The sequence below is a fragment of the Sycon ciliatum genome, chromosome 7, assembly GCF_964019385.1.
Source record: "Sycon ciliatum chromosome 7, ocSycCili1.1, whole genome shotgun sequence".
Classification (NCBI taxonomy): Eukaryota; Metazoa; Porifera; class Calcarea; order Leucosolenida; family Sycettidae; genus Sycon; species Sycon ciliatum.
The window spans coordinates 9437397-9461371 of NC_088649.1; the positions used below are offsets into that span (position 1 = coordinate 9437397).

General features: G+C 47.9%; 2 protein-coding genes across 2 annotated transcripts; both read right to left on the reverse strand.

Moving 5' to 3' along the window:
- Window positions 1-5135: 5135 nt before the first annotated feature.
- On the reverse strand, window positions 5136-16054 carry LOC135820937 (uncharacterized). The gene is made up of 2 exons (XM_065333995.1): window positions 15421-16054; window positions 5136-8149 (listed from the first exon to the last, which is right to left on the reverse strand). The coding sequence occupies exon 2, from the start codon at window positions 8125-8127 to the stop codon at window positions 6610-6612; it is 1518 nt and encodes a 505-aa protein (XP_065190067.1). The 5' UTR covers window positions 8128-8149; window positions 15421-16054; the 3' UTR covers window positions 5136-6609.
- A 1712-nt stretch (window positions 16055-17766) lies between these two features.
- On the reverse strand, window positions 17767-23676 carry LOC135821904 (uncharacterized). The gene is made up of 2 exons (XM_065334897.1): window positions 23389-23676; window positions 17767-19962 (listed from the first exon to the last, which is right to left on the reverse strand). The coding sequence occupies exon 2, from the start codon at window positions 19957-19959 to the stop codon at window positions 18367-18369; it is 1593 nt and encodes a 530-aa protein (XP_065190969.1). The 5' UTR covers window positions 19960-19962; window positions 23389-23676; the 3' UTR covers window positions 17767-18366.
- Between the last annotated feature and the right edge of the window lie 299 nt (window positions 23677-23975).

A 23975-nucleotide genomic window follows, 5' to 3' on the forward strand; every position in this document is an offset into this window, starting at 1 on the left:
TCGGCGATCATACTTAACGGATAAGGGTTAACCTGGATAGCGAAACTGAGGAAGGAAGTGGTGCTTGCAGTGTGAGCATGTGGAATGCCCCCATATGATTGATAGCTCTCTGGGGGTAGGCAGGTTCAGTCCGACAGACAGCATTGTATACTTTGTGTGGCAACTGGTTGCATTGTGGAATCCGAATGCCAGCATTATAGGCTGATACTATGATGGCTCTCTGTGGGTAGATTCAGTCCGATAGACAGTGATGCATTATGCTTTGCGTGGGAACTGGTTGCATAATATTATACATGAACATGTACAGTAGTAGTAAAGTACATTGTTGTAGAACGTTGAAACGCCACTATCCGGTTACAGGACATGATTGGTTTTTGTTGCCTGCATGTTTGCTAAGATATGCATAAGGAAGACGAGCAGAATTCAAGGAGTTTTCCGCTTTCAGTAAGGTTTGTATGGCTCCGCCAATTAAATTCCCTCGGCTTTCCGAGCAGAATCTTCAATTTTGTTGACGGCAGAAAGCTCGAAAAATCGCAGATTTATGTTCGGATTTGGTCGACAGTGTGAAAATATTCTAGCTTCTTAGAACACTCATTTCGCCATAGAATACATTTTAACTGTAGGTCACACTAAGCAGAAATGCCACATTGAGCTCCACGGACACCTCCAGTCCTGCACACTACTACCAGCATCAGCAGGAGACACCACCAGGACTACCAGTACTAGCACCACCACGGCAGAGGCGTGACTTCGCCTTTGCCTGCTTGTAAGCAATTCTATTAGGTAACGATTTCTTGTCAAGCTTTTGCGTTCAATCTTAAATTTCAATTGAGTGTTCTATTTATTTCCGAACTTCGTTTGGGTTGTCTTTTTACTTTGGTTCTGACTTCATGCTTTCACGCTATTGGCCCAATGGGTGTTGTGAGCAAAACTGTTCTCAACTAGCACCACCAGCACCAGCACAAACACCACCAGCACCACAGCAAACACCACAGCAAACACCATCAGCACCAGCACTAAACTTAATAATGATCTGCTTTTGATAGTAGTGAGTCTACTAGTGACTGCGACGCGGTAATAATTGCATGCGTTGACTTTGGATTTTCTAATCATCTTTCCAATGACGTATCTTTTAAATTTTAAATTTATTTATTATATCATGAATTTTCAAAAATGTTCCTGGTCACAATACAGCACCAGCACCACCACCATTACCACAGAAAACGCCACCAGCATCAGCATCAGGCACCACTGGCACTAGCAGCGCCTATATTCATAGACTTAGTAAAAAGGAATTCGGGTGGACACACCCATTCCCATAGCACTGCACATCCGAAACAGATCCGTTATGTCACAAAGTAGTCACTGTTTCTGATCAGGTTCTGACTGAATGTTGTATTTCGTTGGCAGCAGAGGCGAAGGCTATACAATGTCATGTGTAAAATGATTTGCATCGTGCAGGTTGGATTCCAGGAATAGAGTGAGCTGCACACTCAGTACAAACACCATTAGGAAAAACTACGTTCTCACTCTATTCATTGCGTTAATAACATTCTGATCTCCACGGAAACCTTTTACACTCACAGTACTACAGTGGCTCTTCTCCCGTTGCCTTTCCTAGTCCCTCCGTTTCCCGCACCCCATCCACATCCACCCCAAGGTGCATTCGGCGACCCCTGGCGCCGAGACCTCCAGGTTTGCTGAGCTTGACAGGTCTCACCCACTCTATCGGCTGGATATGTACTCTTAGACACAGCTTCTAATTGTCCACCATGCAAGGAGGAGTGTTCTTTTTTAAATGCAGTGTCTAGTGTTTGTCGCCGTATTGTCTCTCTCCGAGTTCTCTCTCTCTTCTCTCTCTCTCTCTCTCTCTCTCTCTCTCTCTCTCTCTCTCTCTCTCTCTCTCTCTCTCTCTCTCTCTCTCTCTCTCTCTCTCTCTCTCTCTCTCTCTCTCTCTCTCTCTCTCTCTCTCTCTCTCTCTCTCTCTCTCTCTCTCTCTCTCTCTCTCTCTCTCTCTCTCTCTCTCTCTCTCTCTCTCTCTCTCTCTCTCTCTCTCTCTCTCTGTCTGTCTGTCTGTCCTGTCTGTCTGTCTGTCTGTCTGTCTGTCTGTCTGTCTGTCGCCCCTCCCTCCCTCCCCTCCCTCCTCTCTCTCTCTCTCTCTCTCTCTCTCTCTCTCTCTCTCTCTCTCTCTCTCTCTCTCTCTCTCTCTCTCTCTCTCTCTCTCTCTCTCTCTCTCTCTCTCTCTCTTCTCTCTCTCTCTCTCTCTCTTCTCTCCTCTCTCTCTCTCTCTCTCTCTCTCTCTCTCTCTCTCTCTCTCTCTCTCTCTCTCTCTCTTCTCTCTCTCTCTCTCTCTCTCTCTCTCTCTCTCTCTCTCTCTCTCTCTCTCTCTCTCTCTCTCTCTCTCTCTCTCTCTCTCTCTCTCTCTCTCTCTCTGTCTCTCTCTCTGTCTCTCTCTCTCTGTCTCTCTCTCTCTGTCTCTCTCTCTGTGTCTCTCTGTGTCTCTCTCTGTCTCTCTCTGTCTCTCTCTCTGTCTCTGTCTCTGTCTCTGTCTGTCTCTTCTCTCTCTCTCTCTCTCTCTCTCTCTCTCTCTCTCTCTCTCTCTCTCTCTCTCTCTCTCTCTCTCTCTCTCTCTCTCTCTCTCTCTCTCTCTCTCTCTTCTCTCTCTCTCTATCTCTCTCTCTCTCTCTCTCTCTCTCTCTCTCTCTCTCTCTCTCTCTCTCTCTCTCTCTCTCTCTCTCTCTCTCTCTCTCTCTCTCTCTCTCTGTCTGTCTGTCTGTCTGTCTCTCTCTGTCTCTCTCTCTCTCTCTCTTTCTCAATGTTCTCTCTCTCTCTCACACACACATAGATGAGAGAGAGAGAGACAGTACGGAGAGAGACAATACGTGGCTTGCAGGCCGAACACAACAGTAAACATAAATATAAATCGCACTTACAGGGTAACCTTGAAAGCAGGTCAGAGTGCTGAAAGCGGGTACTGCCTGGTCAGCACCGTCCATACATCATCGTCTCCTGATAATTGCTTTAATAGCAGCAGCATGAAGCCCTGACTCAGTCTGAGAGAGACATGCATACAGATACCGAACCACTGGATCATTTTTGTGTAATTGCAATTACCGAACCCTAGGGGAGGTGCACGAAAATCCTCTCTTTAGGACTGGTATGTATGTATGTGCAGTGTATGCGTTGGTGAGTACCGCATATGCATGTACATTTATGTGTACACATTTGTTGTCTGCACCATGCATGATACCAAGAGTTCATAATTTATGTACTCTTGATGATACAAACAGGCAACAGTGGAACCAGGTCCTTCCTAGCCAATACTCTTGAGTTGTCGGTGTCTGAAAACACTCATCTGACTGCTGAACTGTATGTCTGGCTCTGTTCACTGGACATAGAACCACTACACACAGCCTGCGGGTCTTTTAGACACCTAGCTACAACATACATGACGTCATACATAGTGTGCATACTAAACCGGCATGCCGTGCATGGTGTAGCCTGTTCGCTCCTCCGTGGCCAAAGGTACTGGACGAACGCCTCCTCACGTAAACTTTATGTACCGTATTTCCGCAAATAAAAGACCGTCCTCGTATACAACGCCTTCCTCGAATACAAGGCGGGGCAGGGGGGATGAAAATATACAAGACTGTTTCGATTAGAAGACCGGGCCTACTAAATGAGTCTTACGACTTGTGTTAAAATAGAAGACCGTGCTCAAACTGTGGGAAAATAGAAGACCGTGCTCAAACTGTGTAGAAAGAAAATGGAAGAACGGGGGTAAAACTGTGTGGCGAGAAATAGAAGACCGGGGTCAAATTGGGTTGAAAGAATAAAAGACCGTCCTCGAATACAAGACCGTCCTCGATTATAAGGCCGGGTTAGGACGAGTGTGAAAAAATAGTAGACCGGCCTACTATTTGCGGAAATACGGTATATCAAGAATTACTAAATGTGGTAGGAGTATAATATTACCCCACCGTTAAGGTCGGAAGCGGAAGGACTTTTTCCAGCCGTGCTGCGACCGACAGTTTATTTGGGAACTCGAGGCTTGGCACGAGAAAATATGGATGCAGTGAATTGGACTTTTCGGTCTTTGACCACTTGCTGGTGAGCTGATCTACTAGCTGATCTACGGGAAACTCGGCCTCTAGCCGAGTCTGACGCGAACCATAATTTTTTGTTTAAGGTCAGAGACCCCATATGCAGAATTGCACACAGTCTGTGCAAGAAAGAGTCCATGCCGTGAACCAGACGTTCTAGGTGTACAGCATGTCTTCCAAATGTTCATGCAGCGAGACAACCTTCACCCGACACTGGAGAACTGAGTTTTCATGGGCACACATGCCAAGCTCACAGTTACGTGCAAACCACAGAAGAAACCCACCCGTGATGCCGTACTGCATGCTGCGGCACACGACATTCCCTGGACATGCACATTGCATACCAGTACAAACACCAGTATAGTGGTCAGGATCAGTTTGTTTATTTATTTATATATTCCCTCTATTTTTGAAAAATTCTCCAGAAGCAACAAAATGTTTATCTAGGGAGTTTTGAACGGTGAAAAATGGGTGTAAGGGTGGGGTTAAAATTGGAGGGAGAGGAAAAATGGAAAGCGTCAAAAGAATAAAGTACTTTATTAGAATAGCAATAATAAGTATGAATGCCGCAGACATCACCACGCAACATGACAATTTGTTCAAGGTTTGGTTTTGTGTGTTTCCAAAATCGATTTTCACGTTCCGATCATCAGTGGAAATACGGAACTAAAGAGATCAAGGATGGATGGTACATGGATGGTACATGGATGGTATCAGACGACTGACTGGTGGTGAATATGAGTTGGGTGATGATGCGGCGGATGACGAGAATACAGATGACGACGAGGCGGATGACGGCGAGGATACAGATGACGACGAGGCGGGTGATGACGAGGCGGCGGATGAAGACGAGGCGGATGACGGCGAGACGGCTGGTGGTGATGGTGATAAAACGGACGAGGAGGAGTCAGGTGGCAGGGAAGGTGATGGAGCTGATGAGGGTGAAATTCGTAAGAAGTCAGCTGTGTATTTGCATTTGTTATCTCGTCCCGATTGTTTGAGTGTGTATGATGATTCCCACTTCTCTGTACTGTGTCGTACCCGTTATGTCCAGCAGTTGAAGGTCCTTGAAGCTGTTTGTATTCGTACGCATAAGCCCGATTTGTGTAAGCAAAAAGAACATGTTTTAGCACTTAGGTTATTTTCGTGAGTTTGCACCCCGTGTTCATGAGTTGTTTCTGCACTGTTCATGCCCGTTTGTCACACTTATTATTATACGCATTCCCGCGTTGAAGTGTAGCAGCAGTATGCTGCGTCCACAGCTTCGCTTATGCACTTACTCTTTATTTTAGTTCTCACTTTTTGTAATACTTACCACAAGTTACCCGTCGTGTGTCACACTTCTTTGGATTTTTAACCTTTGTTTTTCCCTTGATCTCTTTAGTTCCGTATTTCCACTGATGATCGGAACGTGAAAATCGATTTTGGAAACACACAAAACCAAACCTTGAACAAATTGTCATGTTGCGTGGTGATGTCTGCGGCATTCATACTTTTCATTGCTATTATTAAACTTTTATCTCCACGTAGATTATTTGTATATTATTTAGAATGTGGTAGTTTGCTCTGGCTAGGCTGATTGCTGGTATGACTGAGCTCCATACAAACAATCAATGACAGTGTGACCCAGCTGAATGTTTATTGGTTGGTACCAGTGATTGCCTGGTTACAAACCCGAGTGAGAGAGAGAGAGAGAGAGAGAGAGAGAGAGAGAGAGAGAGAGAGAGAGAGAGAGAGAGATAGAGAGAGAGAGAGAGAGAGAGAGAGAGAGGGAGAAAGAGAGAGAGAGAGAGAGAGAGAGAGAGAGAGAGAGAGAGAGAGAGAGAGAGAGAGAGAGAGAGAGAGAGAGAGAGAGAGAGAGAGAGAGCGAGCGAGCGAGAGAGAGAGAGCGAGAGAGAGAGAATGAGAGAGGGAGAGAGAGAGAGAGAGAGAGAGAGAGAGAGAGAGAGAGAGAGAGAGAGAGAGAGAGAGAGAGAGAGAGAGAGAGAGAGAGAGAGAGAGAGAGAGAGAGAGAGAGAGAGAGAGAGAGAGAGAGAGAGAGAGAGAGAGAGAGAGAGAGTGCACTTTCAAGCTAAGGTGAGGATTACACAATGATGCAGCTAGAAATATATACATCACGAAGCTAACCAATCAAGCAATGTCAATGATAAAATCAAAAGAATGTGGTGTCAAGGTCTCGCTCATCTCTTTCTCTGCCTGTCACGGCATATTTTTCTTAGGATCTGGCCATCTGTCTCCCTCTTTGTGCGTCTATCTCTCCGTACGTCTCTGTGTATGTGTTTGTTTGTCTGTCTGTGTGTCTGTGTGTCTGTGTGTCAGTCTGTCAGTCTGTATCTGTCTCTCTCTCTCTCTCTCTCTCTCTCTCTCTCTCTCTCTTTCTTTCTTTCTCTCTGTGTCTCTGTCTCTCTTTTTCCTGCTTCAGTGTCACACTGAAAGCTACTGAGCACACATAATAAAAAATATATTAAAAACCTCATAACATACATAGAACCGAAAAGAATGACAATCAGTGTTTGAGAGGCTGTAGCTCAGTAGCTTCACTTGGCAATGGTGTGCTATGATCCAGATCATCACATTGCTTATCATCACCACCATCACGCTTACAACGTGATCTCAGTTTTCGCACAATCAAATCAAGCCACTTCAACAGCACGAGAAGTCCGGCCAGGACCAGGTACACGCACGCCAGGATGGTGAAGGCGGCCTGGAAGTCCAGCACGGCCACCAACGGGCTCATCGCCAGCGGCCCGATGCCGTAACCGACGGAGAGAAAGAGACGTGCCAGGCCGGCCACGGCAAGACGCGTCTCCACAGCACTGCCCGCGCCGACCAGCCGCAGGTGCTGCGACGCCGCCACCACGGCCGATACTGCCATGACAACGTGGGCGACGCCCCACGGTACCATGGCAACGAAGATCAGTGGCAGGGACGCGGGTATGTGCAGGAACGATGAGGGCCCGACCAGCAGGCACCCCAGCACGTTCAGTAGCATGCCCACAAACACCAGCAAGTAACAACTACACCCGTTGTCGATCAGCTTGCCGACAATCGGCGACGATACGATATTAGCTAGAACCTGCAATGCCAGCGCCGCTCCGACTGTCACGGAGCGTACACCGAACACATTCCTCATCTGCGTGGCAAGCAGAGCCTCGCTGGAGCTGTAGGCCAGGTTGGATGCCACAAAGATGAGCAGGATGAACCAGATCCAGGGTATTCGCAGTGCGGCGAGAACCCCTGTGTGCCGCTCACGAGCGCCGCCGTTCTGCCGAGCCGTCAGCGCATCGACGTCGACGATGAAGAGCACGAGAGCGACGGTCACGCACCAGGCTATCGCCCCGGTGACGATGAATGGCAACATGAAGCCGCCGACGTCGTACAGACCTCCGGCGAGTACGGTGGCAACAGCGTGACCCAGCGACAGGCTGATCATCATCAGTGCGTTGACAAAGCCAAGGTTCGTCGGGTAGATCTGTGTGAGATAGGACTGCGCCGAGATGGTGGTGGTAGTGAACGCCATTCCTTGTAGGAAGCGTATGGCGTACGCGTACGCCAAGAACACGCGCCAGCTGGAGATGCGGTCGAGCACGGAGAACAGAAAGGAGCAGGCGCCCTGTACCGCGACGCCCAGGACGAGCGCCTGTTTGCTTCCGATGTTCGGCAGGTCGTGCATGATGAACGGGCCGAACGCAATGCACCCGATCTGATTCATGCTGAACACTGCGCCGATGGCCGTGTGGTACAAGGCATCGGGCGCCGGGTTCTTTGCCAGCGCGGCGTGAGAAAAGAACGGACCGAGCTGTGCCATGTTCAGCGGACATGTGGCCACCGCCACACCTAAGAAGCAGACAGTGAGAAAGCGCTGACAACGAGACAAGCCGCCAATACCTGACTCATTGCTCCGCGTCTTCTCCCCCGCAGCCGTGCCACGGCGCCTTGCATCCTCATCACACTGCAAAGTTCCGATGACATCATTGGTTACGTCATTGCTCTGAGCTGCAGCGAAAGCAGAACTCCTGTTCATTGTCAAAGCCAGACGAAATGACCTGCAGGTAAGAAGACAACCAATAGACAGCCATCGACATGATCAATGGTTGGTTAAGGGTGGAGGCATTGTGCAGGAAGCCACAGAAATAAATATTATTACCTTTCAAACGTCAGAGTAAGTATAGAAGAAGGTACGCAGAAGCAAAGAAAGTGTGAATTTATTCTGTAGTCATCGCGACCAGCACACTCTAGAAGTCGACATGCCTGAATATCACCCTATATGGTTGTACAGTCCCCCCCTCCCCTAGCGGCCCTGCACACACACACACACACACACACACACACACACACACACACACACACACACACACACACACACACACACACACACACACACACACACCTCGACCTTGCCCATTGCGTACGCAATGATAGTGAATGTCGGAAAGTTCAAGTGAGAACACGAGCGCAGAACTTGGCATGTCGTTTCAGGTCTCCTGGTCGAGAAAACGGGCGTCCACAGAGCTACAGAAGAGGATCAGGAGCGGGCTGTAGCGGTGGAGTGCTACTCGCAACTCGTCTCCAGCCGGAAGGATCTTGATTCTCAAGCCAGGTGGTCACGCCGAGGTCCGCCAGGTCAGTCAACACCACATCTCGCCACTTCTTCTTCGGGCCGTGACGAGGACGGGGGCAATTGCTTCGGTGCGCGGGAGTCATCCATCCTGCCGACATGACCCAGCCAACGAAGACGGTGGCGACGAATGATGCTGGTGATGTTAGGGTCAACACCGAATGTAGCCGATAAAGTGGCCGTTGTGATCCGATCATCTTACTGTTGACGACGGCCGATACCCACGATGGCCCGAACACACTGATGTTGAACGTGTTTAGATTCTGGAGGTGGCCTGCCTTAGTGGTACACGTCTCCGCACCATACAAGAGGGTCGTGAGGACGACAGCCTCATACACACGCCTCTTGCGGCGAAGCGACAGGTTCTTGTTATCAAAGACGGGAGCTTTGAGGGCTCCGTACATAGCTGAGGCTTTCGCAAGGCGAGAGGGGACATCAGCACAGGCAAGACCATCCGAGGAGAGCACACTGCCAAGGTAGGTGAATTGGTCCACCACCTCACACACACACACACACACACACACACACACACACACACACACACACACACATACACACACATACATACATACACACATACACACACACACACACACACACACACACACACACACACACATCAGCCCCCTTTCCTCCTGTATATACACACACACACATGCATGCATGAGCACGTGAGGGGCACACACACACACAAATGTGTAGCTGTAAGTGTAACCAAGCCCACACTGCACTGTTTCTTGTGCACCATTTCTAGCTCCATCCATCCCCTGATCTCTGCCAGCTTGAATGGAGGAGAATAGGGGTTGATGTTCTATGCCTACATTCCTTTGCAGCACATCCACTTGAAGGCAGGCTGTCTAACACTGGACAGCTGGGCTGGGACAAAAGTCCACTTAGAAACTTGTCATGCTAATCTGTCACACTTATAGCACTTGCGCTACAAGTAGCACTTGAGATAGACCAGTGCACTCACTCTAACACACACACAGATGGGTGGAGTTGAATTTCAGTGCCTCCAAGGACTTGGGTGCATAGAAATGCACTCAATCTGCGGACAGAACTGTTTCGGCCTTTGTGGACTCATCAAGTACATGTATGTTGGCTCCTCAGCCTATGAGGCTATGGGGCACCCTATGGATGAGTTGTAGTGGAAATATTACTACTCTTTGCCATTTGTTTGTGGAAAGAGTGACGTCCAATACCAGATGTCTATACATTATAACTATAACCTTCACATCCTCATATTTACACCTGTCCATATAATTATGATTAGAATTGCATGCTGGGTACTATTTCCCGTACTTGTCCTCTCCTTCACACAACCATACCAGTCTAGAGGAATGGACTTTTGTCCGCATATCAGTAATCAAACCGGGTCAGCACGCTTCGTGTAAACACAGACCAATCTTTTTCGCAACCGTACAGACATTCAAGCCGGGTAGAAAGTTCTCTTTTAATTAAAAACGCAGTCTCAGGGCACATTTGGTCTCAGTCCCTTGGGTGTCCATAAGTACCTCATTTCACTGTACTGAGTCTCGACTCATTGTGGACGAATAAACTACGCACACACATGTACAAACAAGACATGGTTAGTATTGTACCGTTCACGCTAGCTTCGACCGTCGGCCTGTACCGGTTTTTGTGCGTTTTCAAGACATGGTCAGCATTTCGGATTCTGAACTTCTGACACAACGATCGACTTGTGACGTAATCTAATTGTTGGAATCTTACCGTTTCGTTCTCCCGCTAAACAGAGCTTTCTGTTCAAGCATCGTCGAAACGATACCAAACCGACAGTGGTTTGGGTGATGGGTACGAGTACAGTTGGATTTAGCGCGTGAACGGAAAAATCCTAACAATGTCTACGACATGCCTACAGGACGTACAGTAGGCACCGGCAGATTCTGCTTGAAAAGCAGTGAAATTGGCAGAGCCATATAAACCTTATGGCGGGCAATTCCTCGAATTCTGCTCCATTTCTTTATGCACATACCAAACATGCATGAAACTTACCAGAAAAAGTACTACATTCTGCCAATTTTTCTGCCGGCAGAATCCGCCAAGGCCTAACGTACAGTGTACTGTACTGCGCTATGTGCACGTCTAAATGACGCCGCAGTCTCTTTCCCTGACTTTTCAAGCTGCTTGCCGGATCCGGAAGGTTGTTTGGCAGCCCCCGCCGTGGCCAGATGAGCCAGAACTGCAGCGCTCACGGAAAGTTCAGAATTTCAAGTAAACACAAGCTACAGGTCGTCCCTCGTTAAAACATAATCTCTGGGATTTGACAAATGTTATGTATTAACGGGGTTTATGTACTAAACGAAAGTGTACATAACTTGCTTCTATACTAGAATTTTTCACTTTTTTCAACTTTTCTGAGTGTTTCTTGCTGCCATGACTAGGGAGCGAGATATTCTTGATTCCCTCGATATAACATAAAAATTATGTTATAACGGTCACAGTCAGCGAAGATTCTACAGTTTACAATGCCCAGCCGCGCCTGTACAGTCACTCGGGGAAAAAACAGATCTTTGTCAGTTTGTGATGTGCGCTCTGATTTCTGAGCTAATTGCGTCCACAAGTAGAAACTAGAACACGACGTGCCTCCTATGGAAGGCCAAAAGACCAACAAATTATGTACTATTGAGGTAGGTGGCATGCGGGTACGGAGAAATGTTATGTACTAACGGGGTTTATGTACTAACGAATTATGTACTAACCGACAAAATTTGTATGGAAGTGACCACGTTTCGTCCGGGACTTGAGATTTCTTATGTACTAACGGGGTTTATGTACTAACCGGACTCGTATTAACGGGGGACGACCTGTAGCTGGGTATGCAAAGGTATTAATTAAAATCATTTATAAAAAGTAAAAAGGACCAAGGAACTACAAGTTACTAGTTGATTTTCAAGTAACTGGTGGTGTTAGTGGACAATAGTGTAACTTGTAGTTCCTTGGTCCTTTTTACTTTTTAGAAAATAATCCTTGGCTCTCCAGTCTCCATCCGTGTGAGTTCATTATTGCAACCATGTCTACTTGGTCCGCCCAGTTACAATTGGCGCTTATCTTCACACTTGTCTCAGGAAGGAAACACGAAAATTTGAAGCAAGCCACGATCACAAAGCACTATGTACATGATTATTTACATGTCAGTTAGCAACTCAGTCGAAAATTCAAGCAAGTTACACATCCTCCTCGCCACTATCGTCGCTGGAGGAAGAGCTCAAAACGTTCGATCCGGACAGCTGCTGCACGTTTCATAGCTTGTTCCACTTCTCCTCGTCTCAAATCACGCTCAAAGGCAGTGCGTGCCAGTCACCTTGCCGATCAGAAGCTGAGTGAGACTGCCCGCATGTTGGCTGTAAGTGTTAACCCCGTTCGTCGCAATCATGCGACTTTGTTTCAGACAAAAAGGCAACGCCATATCAGTGTCCTTTTTTTCCAAATCGCCTACTGCGCTTGTCGTGCTTGCTGATCAGCACCCGTACCCACGCGCGCCGCTGGTGCTTGTACATGAAGCGCAGTGATAGCTTCCGCTTCATGTAGCATCTGTGCGTGGTACTGCACCGTCCTACGTCCTAACGCCGTGCACCAGGCTTTTCGGCTAGTTTCCTGAAAGTCCTTTGCATACCTGCCAAGTACTGAGGGTGCTTTTTCTGGATCGCCATGGCAAAATCGCAGGATTAGCCTTGGTTTTTCGGGATATGTCATATTTTTACCAAAAAAATCCTTTTTCAACTTTTGATGGCGCCAACATTTCGTCGTGGTCATCGACGTCCAGCCTCTTCCTCTGCCGTTGATCAAAACCGGTCAGCAGCGTTGGCTGTTGCGCAGTGTGGCTTGGCGTTGTGAGAACTAACTACTTGCACTGTGTCCCCATTGTACATGTACTTGCTGTGAAATATCCGTCTTTTCTTTTCTCTATTTATTCTCTTTACCAGGCGTGGGCCATCCCCTGGACTATCAAAATGGGTGCCATATTATTTTCTGTTTCTGTTTAAAGGGGAAGTTAAGGCAAAAATTAAAATTTCACCAGTTGTAGTCTTCAGGGTGCTGAGTCGAATGGTCTTGGTCCGAGAAAGCTGAGACGCTCCCTTACTACTTGAATCCCAATCGAACTCGCGCACTTCCACCGAAACTGGGTGACTGCGCCCTACTAGATGGGGATTTGTATGCAAAATGTCACTAAAAGCGCCGTTTCGTTCTTATAAAAGCACGGATGACCGCGATTGGCCCATATATTGTAGTCTTTTGGACGCTGAGTCGACTGGTTTTGGTCCGAAAAGGCTGCGATGCAGCGTTCCTCCTTTATTCCCAATCGAACATGGTTGAACAAGTGGTCACGTGCTCCTGGGTGCCCAAATCACCTGGTCACCACGCCAGCAGGCGACAACTTTCACACCAAGGTTCAACTCGAGTTCAACTCGAGTGACAGGACTGCACCCAAAAAAGGTCAAACAGGCTAGTAAGTTGTACCCTGCAGGCACTGTGACCAGCTGACTGGTGTACGCAGGAGCACGTGACCGCTAGTTCAACCATGTTCGATTGGGAATAAAGGAGGAACGCTGCATCGCAGCCTTTTCGGACCAAAACCAGTCGACTCAGCATCCAAAAGACTACAACATATGGGCCAATCGCGGTCATCCATGCTTTTATAAGAACGAAACGGCGCTTTTAGTGACATTTTGCATACAAATCCCCATCTAGTAGGGCGCAGTCACCCAGTTTCGGTGGAAGTGCGCGAGTTCGATTGGGATTCAAGTAGGAAGGGAGCGTCTCAGCTTTCTCGGACCAAGACCATTCGACTCAGCACCCCGAAGACTACAACTGGTGAAATTTTAATTTTTGCCTTAACTTCCCCTTTAATACAATGTACTGCTTACCATGCCTGGTGAAATCGAAAAAAAAACAAACAAAAAAACAACAACATTTCGATAATCGATTGATGGTGATCATCGGATCACACTTACACATGTTCAAGACTCAAAAACGGAGGTTTTTCAGAGACTGCTCATGGAAGGAGCACTAGTAGATCCACTGGTACTGCAGGCTATGGCGGTCCGGAATCAATAAGGATAACTACTGGCCTGTGGCAAGTCATTTGAAGTGCTCCAAGTACAATATCAAGCTTGTTTCTTGTACAGTGAATTTCGGGATAATCGACAGGAATTTCGGGATCGCGGGAGTTCATCCAAAATTGCGGGATAATCCCGAAAAAATCTGGATACTTGGCAAGTATGCCTTTGCACGGCTGTTTCCCTCAGGACTTGGTGTTTATTTTGATTAGCTCCTTTGCCCTGGCCTCTGTGAGCTTCAAAGTGTGTCCGCCGGATTGGTCTCACTTTTTGGAGATGTCGACGTGAGCTGCAGTTTCTTCGTCAGCGATTTGCTGGTGATATCCCTTCACTGGGCGCTGTACTGTGCAAGAACTGAAATTCAAGCTCGCGAAGCGCTTTTTCAGCTTTTCTATACCTCCCCGGGGTAAACAATCCTTGCCATCAGACAGCTGAAAGTAGACAGAAACTTTATTCGCTCTGAAATGCGAACATCCTGACCTATTTCACGGACTCGAACGAAGGTTGCAGTGTTTTCTTGCGCTGACGGAAGTGTTCGTCGGCGGCAGCTCCGTCAAAAAGACTCAAACGAACCGATCACAACTTCTGTGATGGTTTGTGCTGCCATGTCGTTGGATGCAATGGTCAATGGTTATGTTCGGATGGTGAATCAGTGGTTCCATGCCGTGTGACACAGGCAGAACACCGAAAACCAAGTGAGAAGATAAGCGCCAATTTTAACTTGGCGGACCAAGTACTAGAATTTCAGAACGAGAGAGCTTGGAAGCTCAGGGCCCTACGCTATGCTTTTTTGCCTAGCTCATCATGCTTGACTTTTGCTCCACGAGCTTGTGTATGTAAATAGTGTTTTACGTTGATCATGACGGCTACAATGCCCTACCATACCACAACGAACTGATCGGCTACATCATTGTATTGCAAAAAGTTTCCATCTGTTCGAATAACATGCATGATGAGCTAGGCAAAAAAGCCTTACGAAGGGCCCTGAGCGAAAGAAATAAACTTTCTCTTTGCATTCGAGGGTAATACGACACCGCCTACCACCTTGATGACCTAGGCAAAAAAGCGTAGGGATGTTATAATTTTTTCATTTCTCCTATTTTTCAAGACATAACCTAGGATTCGAACCCGCACTATCGCCCTGCATGCATTCCCCCGATACACTTCGCATACATACTCATTCTTCCAAGTTGCTTCACGTTATGATCTTGCATTTGAAAGCCCTATTTGAATATTGTGGCCAGCTGTCTTTGATGGTACGGTACGGGACAGGTACGTGATAGCGCCAGGCATGCCGACGGCACAAACACACAAACACGGAATTAAAGCTGTGTGGACCCTGGCTAGCGCCAGACGTTACTGAAGTAACGTCTTTTGTATAGCTACGGGAATTATTTTAGATGCTCAATATTTTCGGTATGAGGACATAGGTACAGAGAAGCAGTTTCCATTATGTGTGTTAGTGTTTGTTCGGTTTATTGAAATTTGGGTATGAAACAGAGCCACTGAAAGTACCGAAAATTTGAAATTACAGTATTTCTACATTATATTTATTTCTTCCTAAACGGCTAAAGCTACTTCGACTGAAGTGAAAATCTTGATCAGAAGAACTATTACTTACTTGGCGGAAATCGTCCAAATTTCCAAGCGGCAGGAAAACTCCGCCGTCTGCCCGCTAGCTGTCCTCTCGATGTCCCGCGCTGGCGCCGCAATGTCCGCTACCGGCCGGAAACTACATAATCATGATACCGCTTACATGTAGCTACCAAGCGTGTTGGCTTTTCACTCCCTAGCCCTCATCTTACTCCAGGACTGTTTGTTCTGACTGTTCGTGTCGAACTGAAATTCGAAAAGTGCCGGGAAAGACTCTTTTTCTTGTCGTACAGTATTATGGACTTGAACTTGGCTGGAATATTGCCGTTCTCTTTGTAACTCACTCCCTCGCTGGATCGGCAGGCTACAGAGTTGAGTTGTCGGTGGCCGCGAGAGACATCTACTCTTCGCGCCCAGTGCCACTGCAAGCGTGCGATCTTCACACCAGGCTCTGCTTGATAATGAGGCAGTAGGACAGGGTAGGTCTACAGGGACCAGCGGTACAGTCGGACTACAGTGCCGTACAAGACTAGTAGTTTGCCCATTTATGTGGCCTTTGCCGATCTCTTGTCACCAAGCTTGTGCAGCGGTGCCTGGTGGTGGATACTGCACTCCACATAGCACGCGCGCGCGGGAAATGCCAATGCCGGAATGCTCCGGTCGATCGGCACCAAAACTGCAAAAATGTAGGATGTAGAAGTGCATGCACACAAAAGGCGCAAGATCTACATGACTGTCAATGTTATAATTATTGAATAATTATTGCACAATGCAGCACTAGTCCTAGTAGTACTAGTAGTACTAGTAGTAGTCTCTTCACCAGCAGGGCCGGCCACGTCCTCTCCACCCGCGCAGTCGACGCGACGACAGTCACAACATGCTAGCAGTAGAGTCGTAGCCTAGGTCACAGTAGGTGGAAGTAACATAATAATTATTATTATTATTGTACAGTCTGAGTTATGTAGTTCCGTCGACACGTCAACAAAGAAGGGTACCGGTAGCATTAGAGGTTTTGCATTCCGAATTTCCATGATTTCGGTTCGGCAAATCTTCGACTCCAGTTCGAGTGCCTCGCCCCTGATCCTGCCATTCCTGGGAGTGTTTGCCGAATCTTTCGCTGAATTGTGGAATGTAGTGTCACGTGCCATCATTCAATCACAAAGCAAGACAATAGACTACTGGTATAGAGGGAACAAGGGGTATTTTCCGACGTGACGCGCAATTAAATTTCACGTCAAATTTGGCGTAAAACTCCAAATTTCGACGTGAGCTGCAGCCTGCACGTCACTTGCGATGAAGGCAAGCAGGTGAGGGAATAAAATAAGATGAACAATAACAGGACAGAGAAAGAGCCTAGATAACACATAAAGGAGTAGCAACCCAAACGAACACAGCAGCTGCAATATCAGTATTCTTAGGAAATCGGCGCTTCCTATGGAAAGTAACACACGGTCACCAGTCTGTTATTCGTGGACAGGAGCCTTGGAGAACGGTAAAGACACTTGGCTCCTTGTATGGATCATGCTATGATGTAGCACGGCGAATTAGCCTTTCCGCAGCGGCATTTGGGCGCATGAAAGAGATTTGGCTCCGGCGACAGCACCTAACAACCAGGGAGTCGTGGCTTTTACGACTCCCTGCTAACAACTAACACCATGAAGCATGATGAAGCTGTACAACGCATGCGTCCTCCCGATTCTTACGTACAACATTGGCTGCGCAGGCTTGTCAAAGGCACTGGAAGACTCCCTCGACAAGAGCCATCGAAAGCAGCTTCGTCACATGCTTGGCATCCTTTATCCGAAAATCATCACAAACAACGATCTGTATAAGCTCACCAACACCGAGCAGGGGCGTGCTCGGCCCCCCAACTAGGGGGGTGCACGGGAGCCGAGGGGAGCCCCCCCCCGGCAATTTTCTGCAATTTGTTTGCAACCTTTCTTGAATTTTGGAGCATATTTGCATACATTACAATTGCAATTACCCAGATTGAAAATGTTTGGGGGGTGCACGTGCCCCCCGTGCCCATCGCCGAGCACGCGCCTGCCGAGCCAATATCTGGAATTGCGAAGCGAGCTAGATGGCGGTTACTCGGGCACATTCTACGCCAACCAATCGGCACACCAGGGAACCAAGCAATGGTGGCATACCTAACAGGCTAACTGCAGAGGAAACAACTAAACACAGGAAGGGAGCACCTCGGTCCTGCCTGGCCACCCTTCAGCGAGACTGCAAGCTAACTGCAGTTGCACTGAAGACGAATCGACACCTAGACACGCTCCGGGACTTTGCGGCCGATCGAACGAGATGGGGCAACATCTGCTCGGCCATCACATGAACATATGGACGTGTTTTTTACTCCATTGTCGTGAGTTCCCCTTGGGAACGGATACGAGAATAATAAAAATAATATGAAAATAATGGAATTTATAATTTGCATGGCAGGGTGCTGCTATCACCTTCTTCAGGGTGTGCAGAATTTGTAGCCGAGAGACTGTTTTTGGGTAGTGGTGTATAACTGTGTGAAACAAGGATACTGCGATTACAAAAAACAATGATTACTGTACATTTTCATCGCTAGAATAGATAAAATGTCACCGCACAATCACCGATACACACGTAATCTTCATGGTGACAACCAGTGAGAACAGTTCCGCGCTACGTGACCTTAGAAAAGAATTATGCTGCTCACCTAACCAAGCCTCTGTCTCCTGCATACGTAACATGCCAAGCACCTACAAGTTTCTGATTTCAGATCAGCGGTCCCAAAATATCACAAGTTGCAAAAGTATTACACCACTAATCGTTCTGGAAAAATTTCCGACATTTGTCGTGTGTCCAGAAATTCTAAAGGTCTCACACATAAATCTCAGCAAATTTCTATCAAAGTTACAACCCGCTAAAGCGCTCTAGCATACGTGTAGCTGTTCTAGTAATAAGTTAGTACCGCCATGGCATGATGGGTATGAGACTATCAGTGGTACTTCAGTGGCTGCAGTTCCGTGCCATCACCGAAAGGGTTTTCGCCAGGCTCTGCAATAGCTGCTGCACGGTGCTGATCAGCACAGCACAAGTGGAAGCGCGACTTCACCCTTCCCACGATGATATCTAGCCACTTGAGCACGACGAGGAGACCGGCTAGGGCCAGGTACACAAACGCCAGGATGGTGAAGGCTGTCTGAAAATCCAGGACGGCAACCAGCGGGCTCATCACCAACGGAGCCATGCCGTGGCCAGCGGACAGGAAGAACCGAGCCAGGCCGGCCACGGCAAAGCGTGTATCCACGGCACTGCCTACGCCGATCATCTCCAGGTGCTGCGTCATGGCAACGAGGCTGGCCACCGCCATCAGGGAATGCCCCGCACCCATCGGTATTGTCACGACAAACACCAGCGCCAGAGACGGACGCAAGTGCAGGAACGCCGACGGTCCGATAAGCAGACAGCCGGCGACGCTCAGCAGTAGCCCGAGCAGCACCAGCAAGTAGCAGTTGAAGCCACGATCGATTAGTTTGCCCACAATGGGCGCAGACACGACCTGGAAAAATACCTGCGAGCCAATAGCCAAGCCTCTGATAACAGACCGTACATGAAACTCAGACTTCATGTAATAACCCAGCAGGCTCGAGACAGAACTGAAGGCAAAGTTTGAGGCAACGACCTGCAACAGCAAAAACCATATCCATGGGACGCGGAGCACGCACCTAATACTCACGCCACCGCCTGTCTTGCCATCGGCGGCCTGCTCTGCGGGCAGCAGCCTATCCACATCGAATACGATCAGTGCAAGACATATGGCCCCCAGCAAGGCAATAGCTCCAGTGACGTAGAACGGAAGTGGGAAGCCACCGATGTCGTGCAGACCCCCGGAGAGCACCGCGCCGATCACGTGACCCAATGCGCCGCTCATGATCATCAGGGAGTTGACCAGGCCCAGGTTGCTGGGGTGAATGCGTGTCAGGTATGTCTGCGCACCGATGGTGGTGGCCGCAAACGCCACCCCCTGCACAAAACGCATGACGTACGCATAGGCCAGGAACACTTTCCAGTCGCGGATCCAGTGGAGTGAGGAGAAGAGGTTGGAGAAGACGCCGTGCACGCACGCGGCCAGAACCAGCAGCTGCTTACTGCCGATGTTTGGCAGATCGTGGGTGATGAACGGACTGGATACGACCACGCCAACCTGCACCATGCTAAAGATGGCGCCGATAGCGGTGTGATAGCCTGCACCACCGCCAGGGTGCCTGGCCAGAGCGGCGCTGAACATGAACGGGCCCAGCTGCGACAGGTTGATGCAGCTGGTCACGACGGCCAAGCACACAAAGAACGTCATCACTTCCCTACGCTTGCGCGTCATGTCGGCAATGCAGGGTTCCTGGGAGGTGACCGCGTTACTCGTCGATGCGTGGAGATTTCTGTCACCGTCCACATTGTCTACTTGGTTCAGTAGTGGTGCGGTAGAGTCCCCGCCAACTTTACTCCTGTCTGCAACAGCATTCTGTTCACTACTCAGACTCATCATTCCAGTCGGTGATGTAGAGTCTTTCTTCACGGTGCTATCAGCCATGTCCTGTACAGGTCATCAACACAATCATAGCACATGGCTATTGTTTCAGCAGCGAAACACACCATCATTACTCACACGCCACGCGGGGGTATACGAGTAGAAATGTTTTAGTCTGGCTCATTGTGGTATTGACCCATGTAAGGCCCGGGGTGGCATTATCCCTGGGTGGTATTGACCCAGGTAAGGCCCGGGGTGGTATTATCCCTGGGTGGTACGTATGTAATATCCCTGGCGGTATTATCCCCTAACAATATACTTATTTTTGGGTACATTGTTTGTAAGGTCGCACTTTGTATTGTCTATGTTTCTCGTCACAGCGCGCGCGTAGGTTTTCAGAAATCTCGGAAGAAGAAAAAAGTTCATACTTGTACCTGTACGTGCGCTGTACAGTGAAACCTGTTTAAGACGACCGCTCAGGGGACCTTCAAAATGTGGTCTTTGTTACCAGGTGGTCTCCTTATCCAGGGTCATTTGACTGGAAATAGCATCCCTTGGTCCTGGTTTCAGTGGTCTTCTAGGACAGGTGGTCGCCTTATCCAGGGTCATTTGGCTGGAAATAGCATCCCTTGGTCCTGGTTTCAGTGGTCTTTCAGGACAGGTGGTCGCCTTATCCAGGGTCATTTGGCTGGAAATAGCATCCCTTGGTCCTGGTTTCAGTGGTCTTTCAGGACAGGTGGTCTTTCAGGACAGGTGGTCTTTCAGGACAGGTGGTCTTTCAGGACAGGTGGTCGCCTTATCCAGGGTCATTTTACTGGAAATAGCATCCCTTGGTCCTGGTTTCAGTGGTCTTTCAGGACAGGTGGTCTTTCAGGACAGGTGGTCTTTCAGGACAGGTGGTCTTTCAGGACAGGTGGTCTTTCAGGACAGGTGGTCGCCTTGACAGATTTTACTGTATATGCTGCAGCAGCTACGTGTAGATGCGTCAATCAAAAATCGTAAAGCTTTTGCACTACAGGAGTAAGGAGTGCTCCCTGTGCGTTCTCTGCGATGAAGGCTGCCGCAACGCAGCTTTCAGTCTTTCGCTGCCTGAGCATCGCGGGTCCCAGGAATACCGCAAGTAGGACAAGTTTCGTGGCAACTGGCGTCTGCGGAACGACGTCGTGGGGATCTTACGCGAGCAGAAAATCTAAACAATGGACACATGGCGAGGAAAGGATGAGCGGCGTGGAGACAAGAGTTTTACTAGCGCGATTAAAAATATTGATGACGAAGCGGACATATTTAAAGAACGTTGAAGTAACGAAATAGAAAAGACGAGTGGGAAAGCGTTTGTTGATGCGATAGCACTGAGATACATGTACGTTCTCTTCGCCATCTCGTCATCAAATTCTATACTCACATTATTGTTGCACTTTGCCTACTACTTTGAAGTACTCGTGGGCTGGTGTGATACTGTAGTACAATCATGACTGTACTATGGGACTACTTGAGTATACGGAGTGTCTTGTATGAATCACACAATGTCATACGAAATGTATACAGTTTTCAGTAGAAATTGTTCTTGTGTTTTTCTTCTTGTTTTTTGTTTTTTTTTCTGCCGGCCCACATACCTTTTGCTAAAATTTGCAGACGAGAAATGTAGAAAAAACTAAGTGTGGCCTTACATGGAAAAATGTGCCAGTTTTGGTGCTAGATTGTGCACGTCTGACTGTTCAAAATCTGGTTTAGTTCGTGGACTCAATCGCATAACTTGTGCCCATATTTTCCATGTTACAATTTTTTTCCTTGGCTAAGGCCACACCAAGTTATTTCTATGTTTCGCGTCACCCGCCCGCGTACCTTTTCGAATCCTTGACAAGAAAAAAAAGAACCTAGACGAGCCAATCGATGGCTGTTCTGGCGAACATTCTCTAGCCAGTATGGCAGATCAGAGGTTATTAGCTTCTCGATAATCTTGCATTCCAGGCGATGGTACGTAGAAGGTGCGAGAGATGAAAATTTCTATTTTTCCAAGCCGTGCGGTAGGCCTAGGGCCTGCTCACCAAGCGAGCAGAGATTTCAGGTGTCAAGGACTTCGAGATTTTCCACGATTGTGATGGAGCGGGATCCCACTCGTCTCATGTCAAAATGCAGAAGGAGCCATCCATGAAATCTCTGTATCACTCCAGCCCAGTCTGCCAGCTGTCCTGTGACGACTTGTTGTCGTTTTGGATAGAAGTGACAGTTTAGTAGTGGTATTCTGTGTGCAACCTGGCTCAGTACACATAGAATGGAGTTTTGTTTTTTCTTCTGTTTTTTTTTCCGCCCGCCCGCGTGCCTTTTCCAGAAAATATCCGACGCGAAACATAGAATTAACTTGGTGTGGCCTAACCATCTGGGTGCATTGTTCTGTACATTTTAATGTGAGTTTCATTCAAGGCTCTTCCACTGGCTCTGGACGAGAAAAAATGGCTATTGCTTGTGGAAAGATGTGCTGCGCTTGTGTAGTTGCTCTTTACTGCTATAGGTTCTATAAACAATATTGAGATGTCTTTTGTTTGCTCTTCTGTCTGGATTTCATTGACAGATGCGTTAAGCCCATGGGTCCTTCTATGAGTGACTTGCCAACTGTACCTGCTATATTAAGTACTATTTTGTTGAAACGTTGACTCTTACATGCACACATCCATTACTACTGCTCACCATGTTTTTTTTGTTTTTGTTTTTTATTTTACTTGAAACCACGCACCCAATTCGTTAAACAAGAAAGAAGAAGGAAATGACAAAACAACAGACTAACAAGACATTGACTGAATGGGGCTGCAAATGCAACGCAGCGGTGGTGATGGGGTGCTGCAGGCTTCGCCGACCAATGGTCTCGGCATCCGCGCCTACTTCACGCATCAGAAAATCGGGAGGTTGTATCTTGCTATTCAGCACCGAGCCAGTAACTAGAAGAAATCAAGTGCTTGCACTCGCTAGAGGTTATGTACTGCCACAAGCTCCTTGGCTACACTTGGCGCTGCCTTCAGGGTAAATGCAACACACTGATTACCGATGTGTTCAGTCATCTTAATGAATGCCGGCCGTGCTACACGTAGTCAGGGAAATCGAGCACTTAAATGTCCAGTCAGTAAGACATCCGCTGGCACACATTCTGCCTCATTCCAATGTGTATCACTGTGGAACAGGCTCCAGCCCGACATCAGGAAAATCCCACAGTACCACCCGATTCATGCGATCCCTCCCAGCACATGCTGCTTTTCAGTAACGCCACTGCCCGCTTTATGATCATTTCCTTTACTGGCCTAACTGGCTTTTACAATATAATACTTTATTACCCACTCTACTCAGTGTCATTACCTTCATTGGCCTTTTATACTTTTTCTCCTTTTTAGTCGATATCATGTAATTAGGCAAATTTGCCTGTTTGTTCTTCGACTCTAAATAAACAAACAACAACAACAAAGTCAGTGTACATGTACATGTACTAAGTTAGTTGCTACTAACCTAAAGTCCTCGTGTTGGCCGGGTGTAGACTCTACGTGTGGTGATTCTGTAATAGCGTCGCGGAACCGGAATCTGCAGGTCTCTGCGTGCGCTGCTGTCATGTCCGTCCGATCGGAAAGCGGCATGCGCTATGCACGTCGTCAAGTCCCCATGCATATGCACCATGGATCCGGTAGGAAAATATTATTCAGTCGACACGGTACGCGTAGATCTACGTGTAGGTCTCGACCACTACCAGCATGCACTTCTCTTTGCTCACATTTTGATCGACGAGCTTCTCATACTCATGTCATGATACTATTCCTATCGCTCACGACACTGTACTGGCTACACTACTACTGTCACTAGTAAACATACAAGTTACAACCATGGTCATTCCGCAATAATAATTCGGCAAAAGATTCGGCACGCACTCACACTGAGTCACAGCTAGGCACAGGGCTAGAGTCAGGGGCGAGGCACTCGAAGCAACAGTCGAGCAGTTGAACTGGAGTCGAAGATTTGCCGAACCGATATGCAAAACCTCACTAATGTCGAGAATAATGTGGATGCGTGCGAAGCGCCAGCTCAAACGCAACTTCGGCACG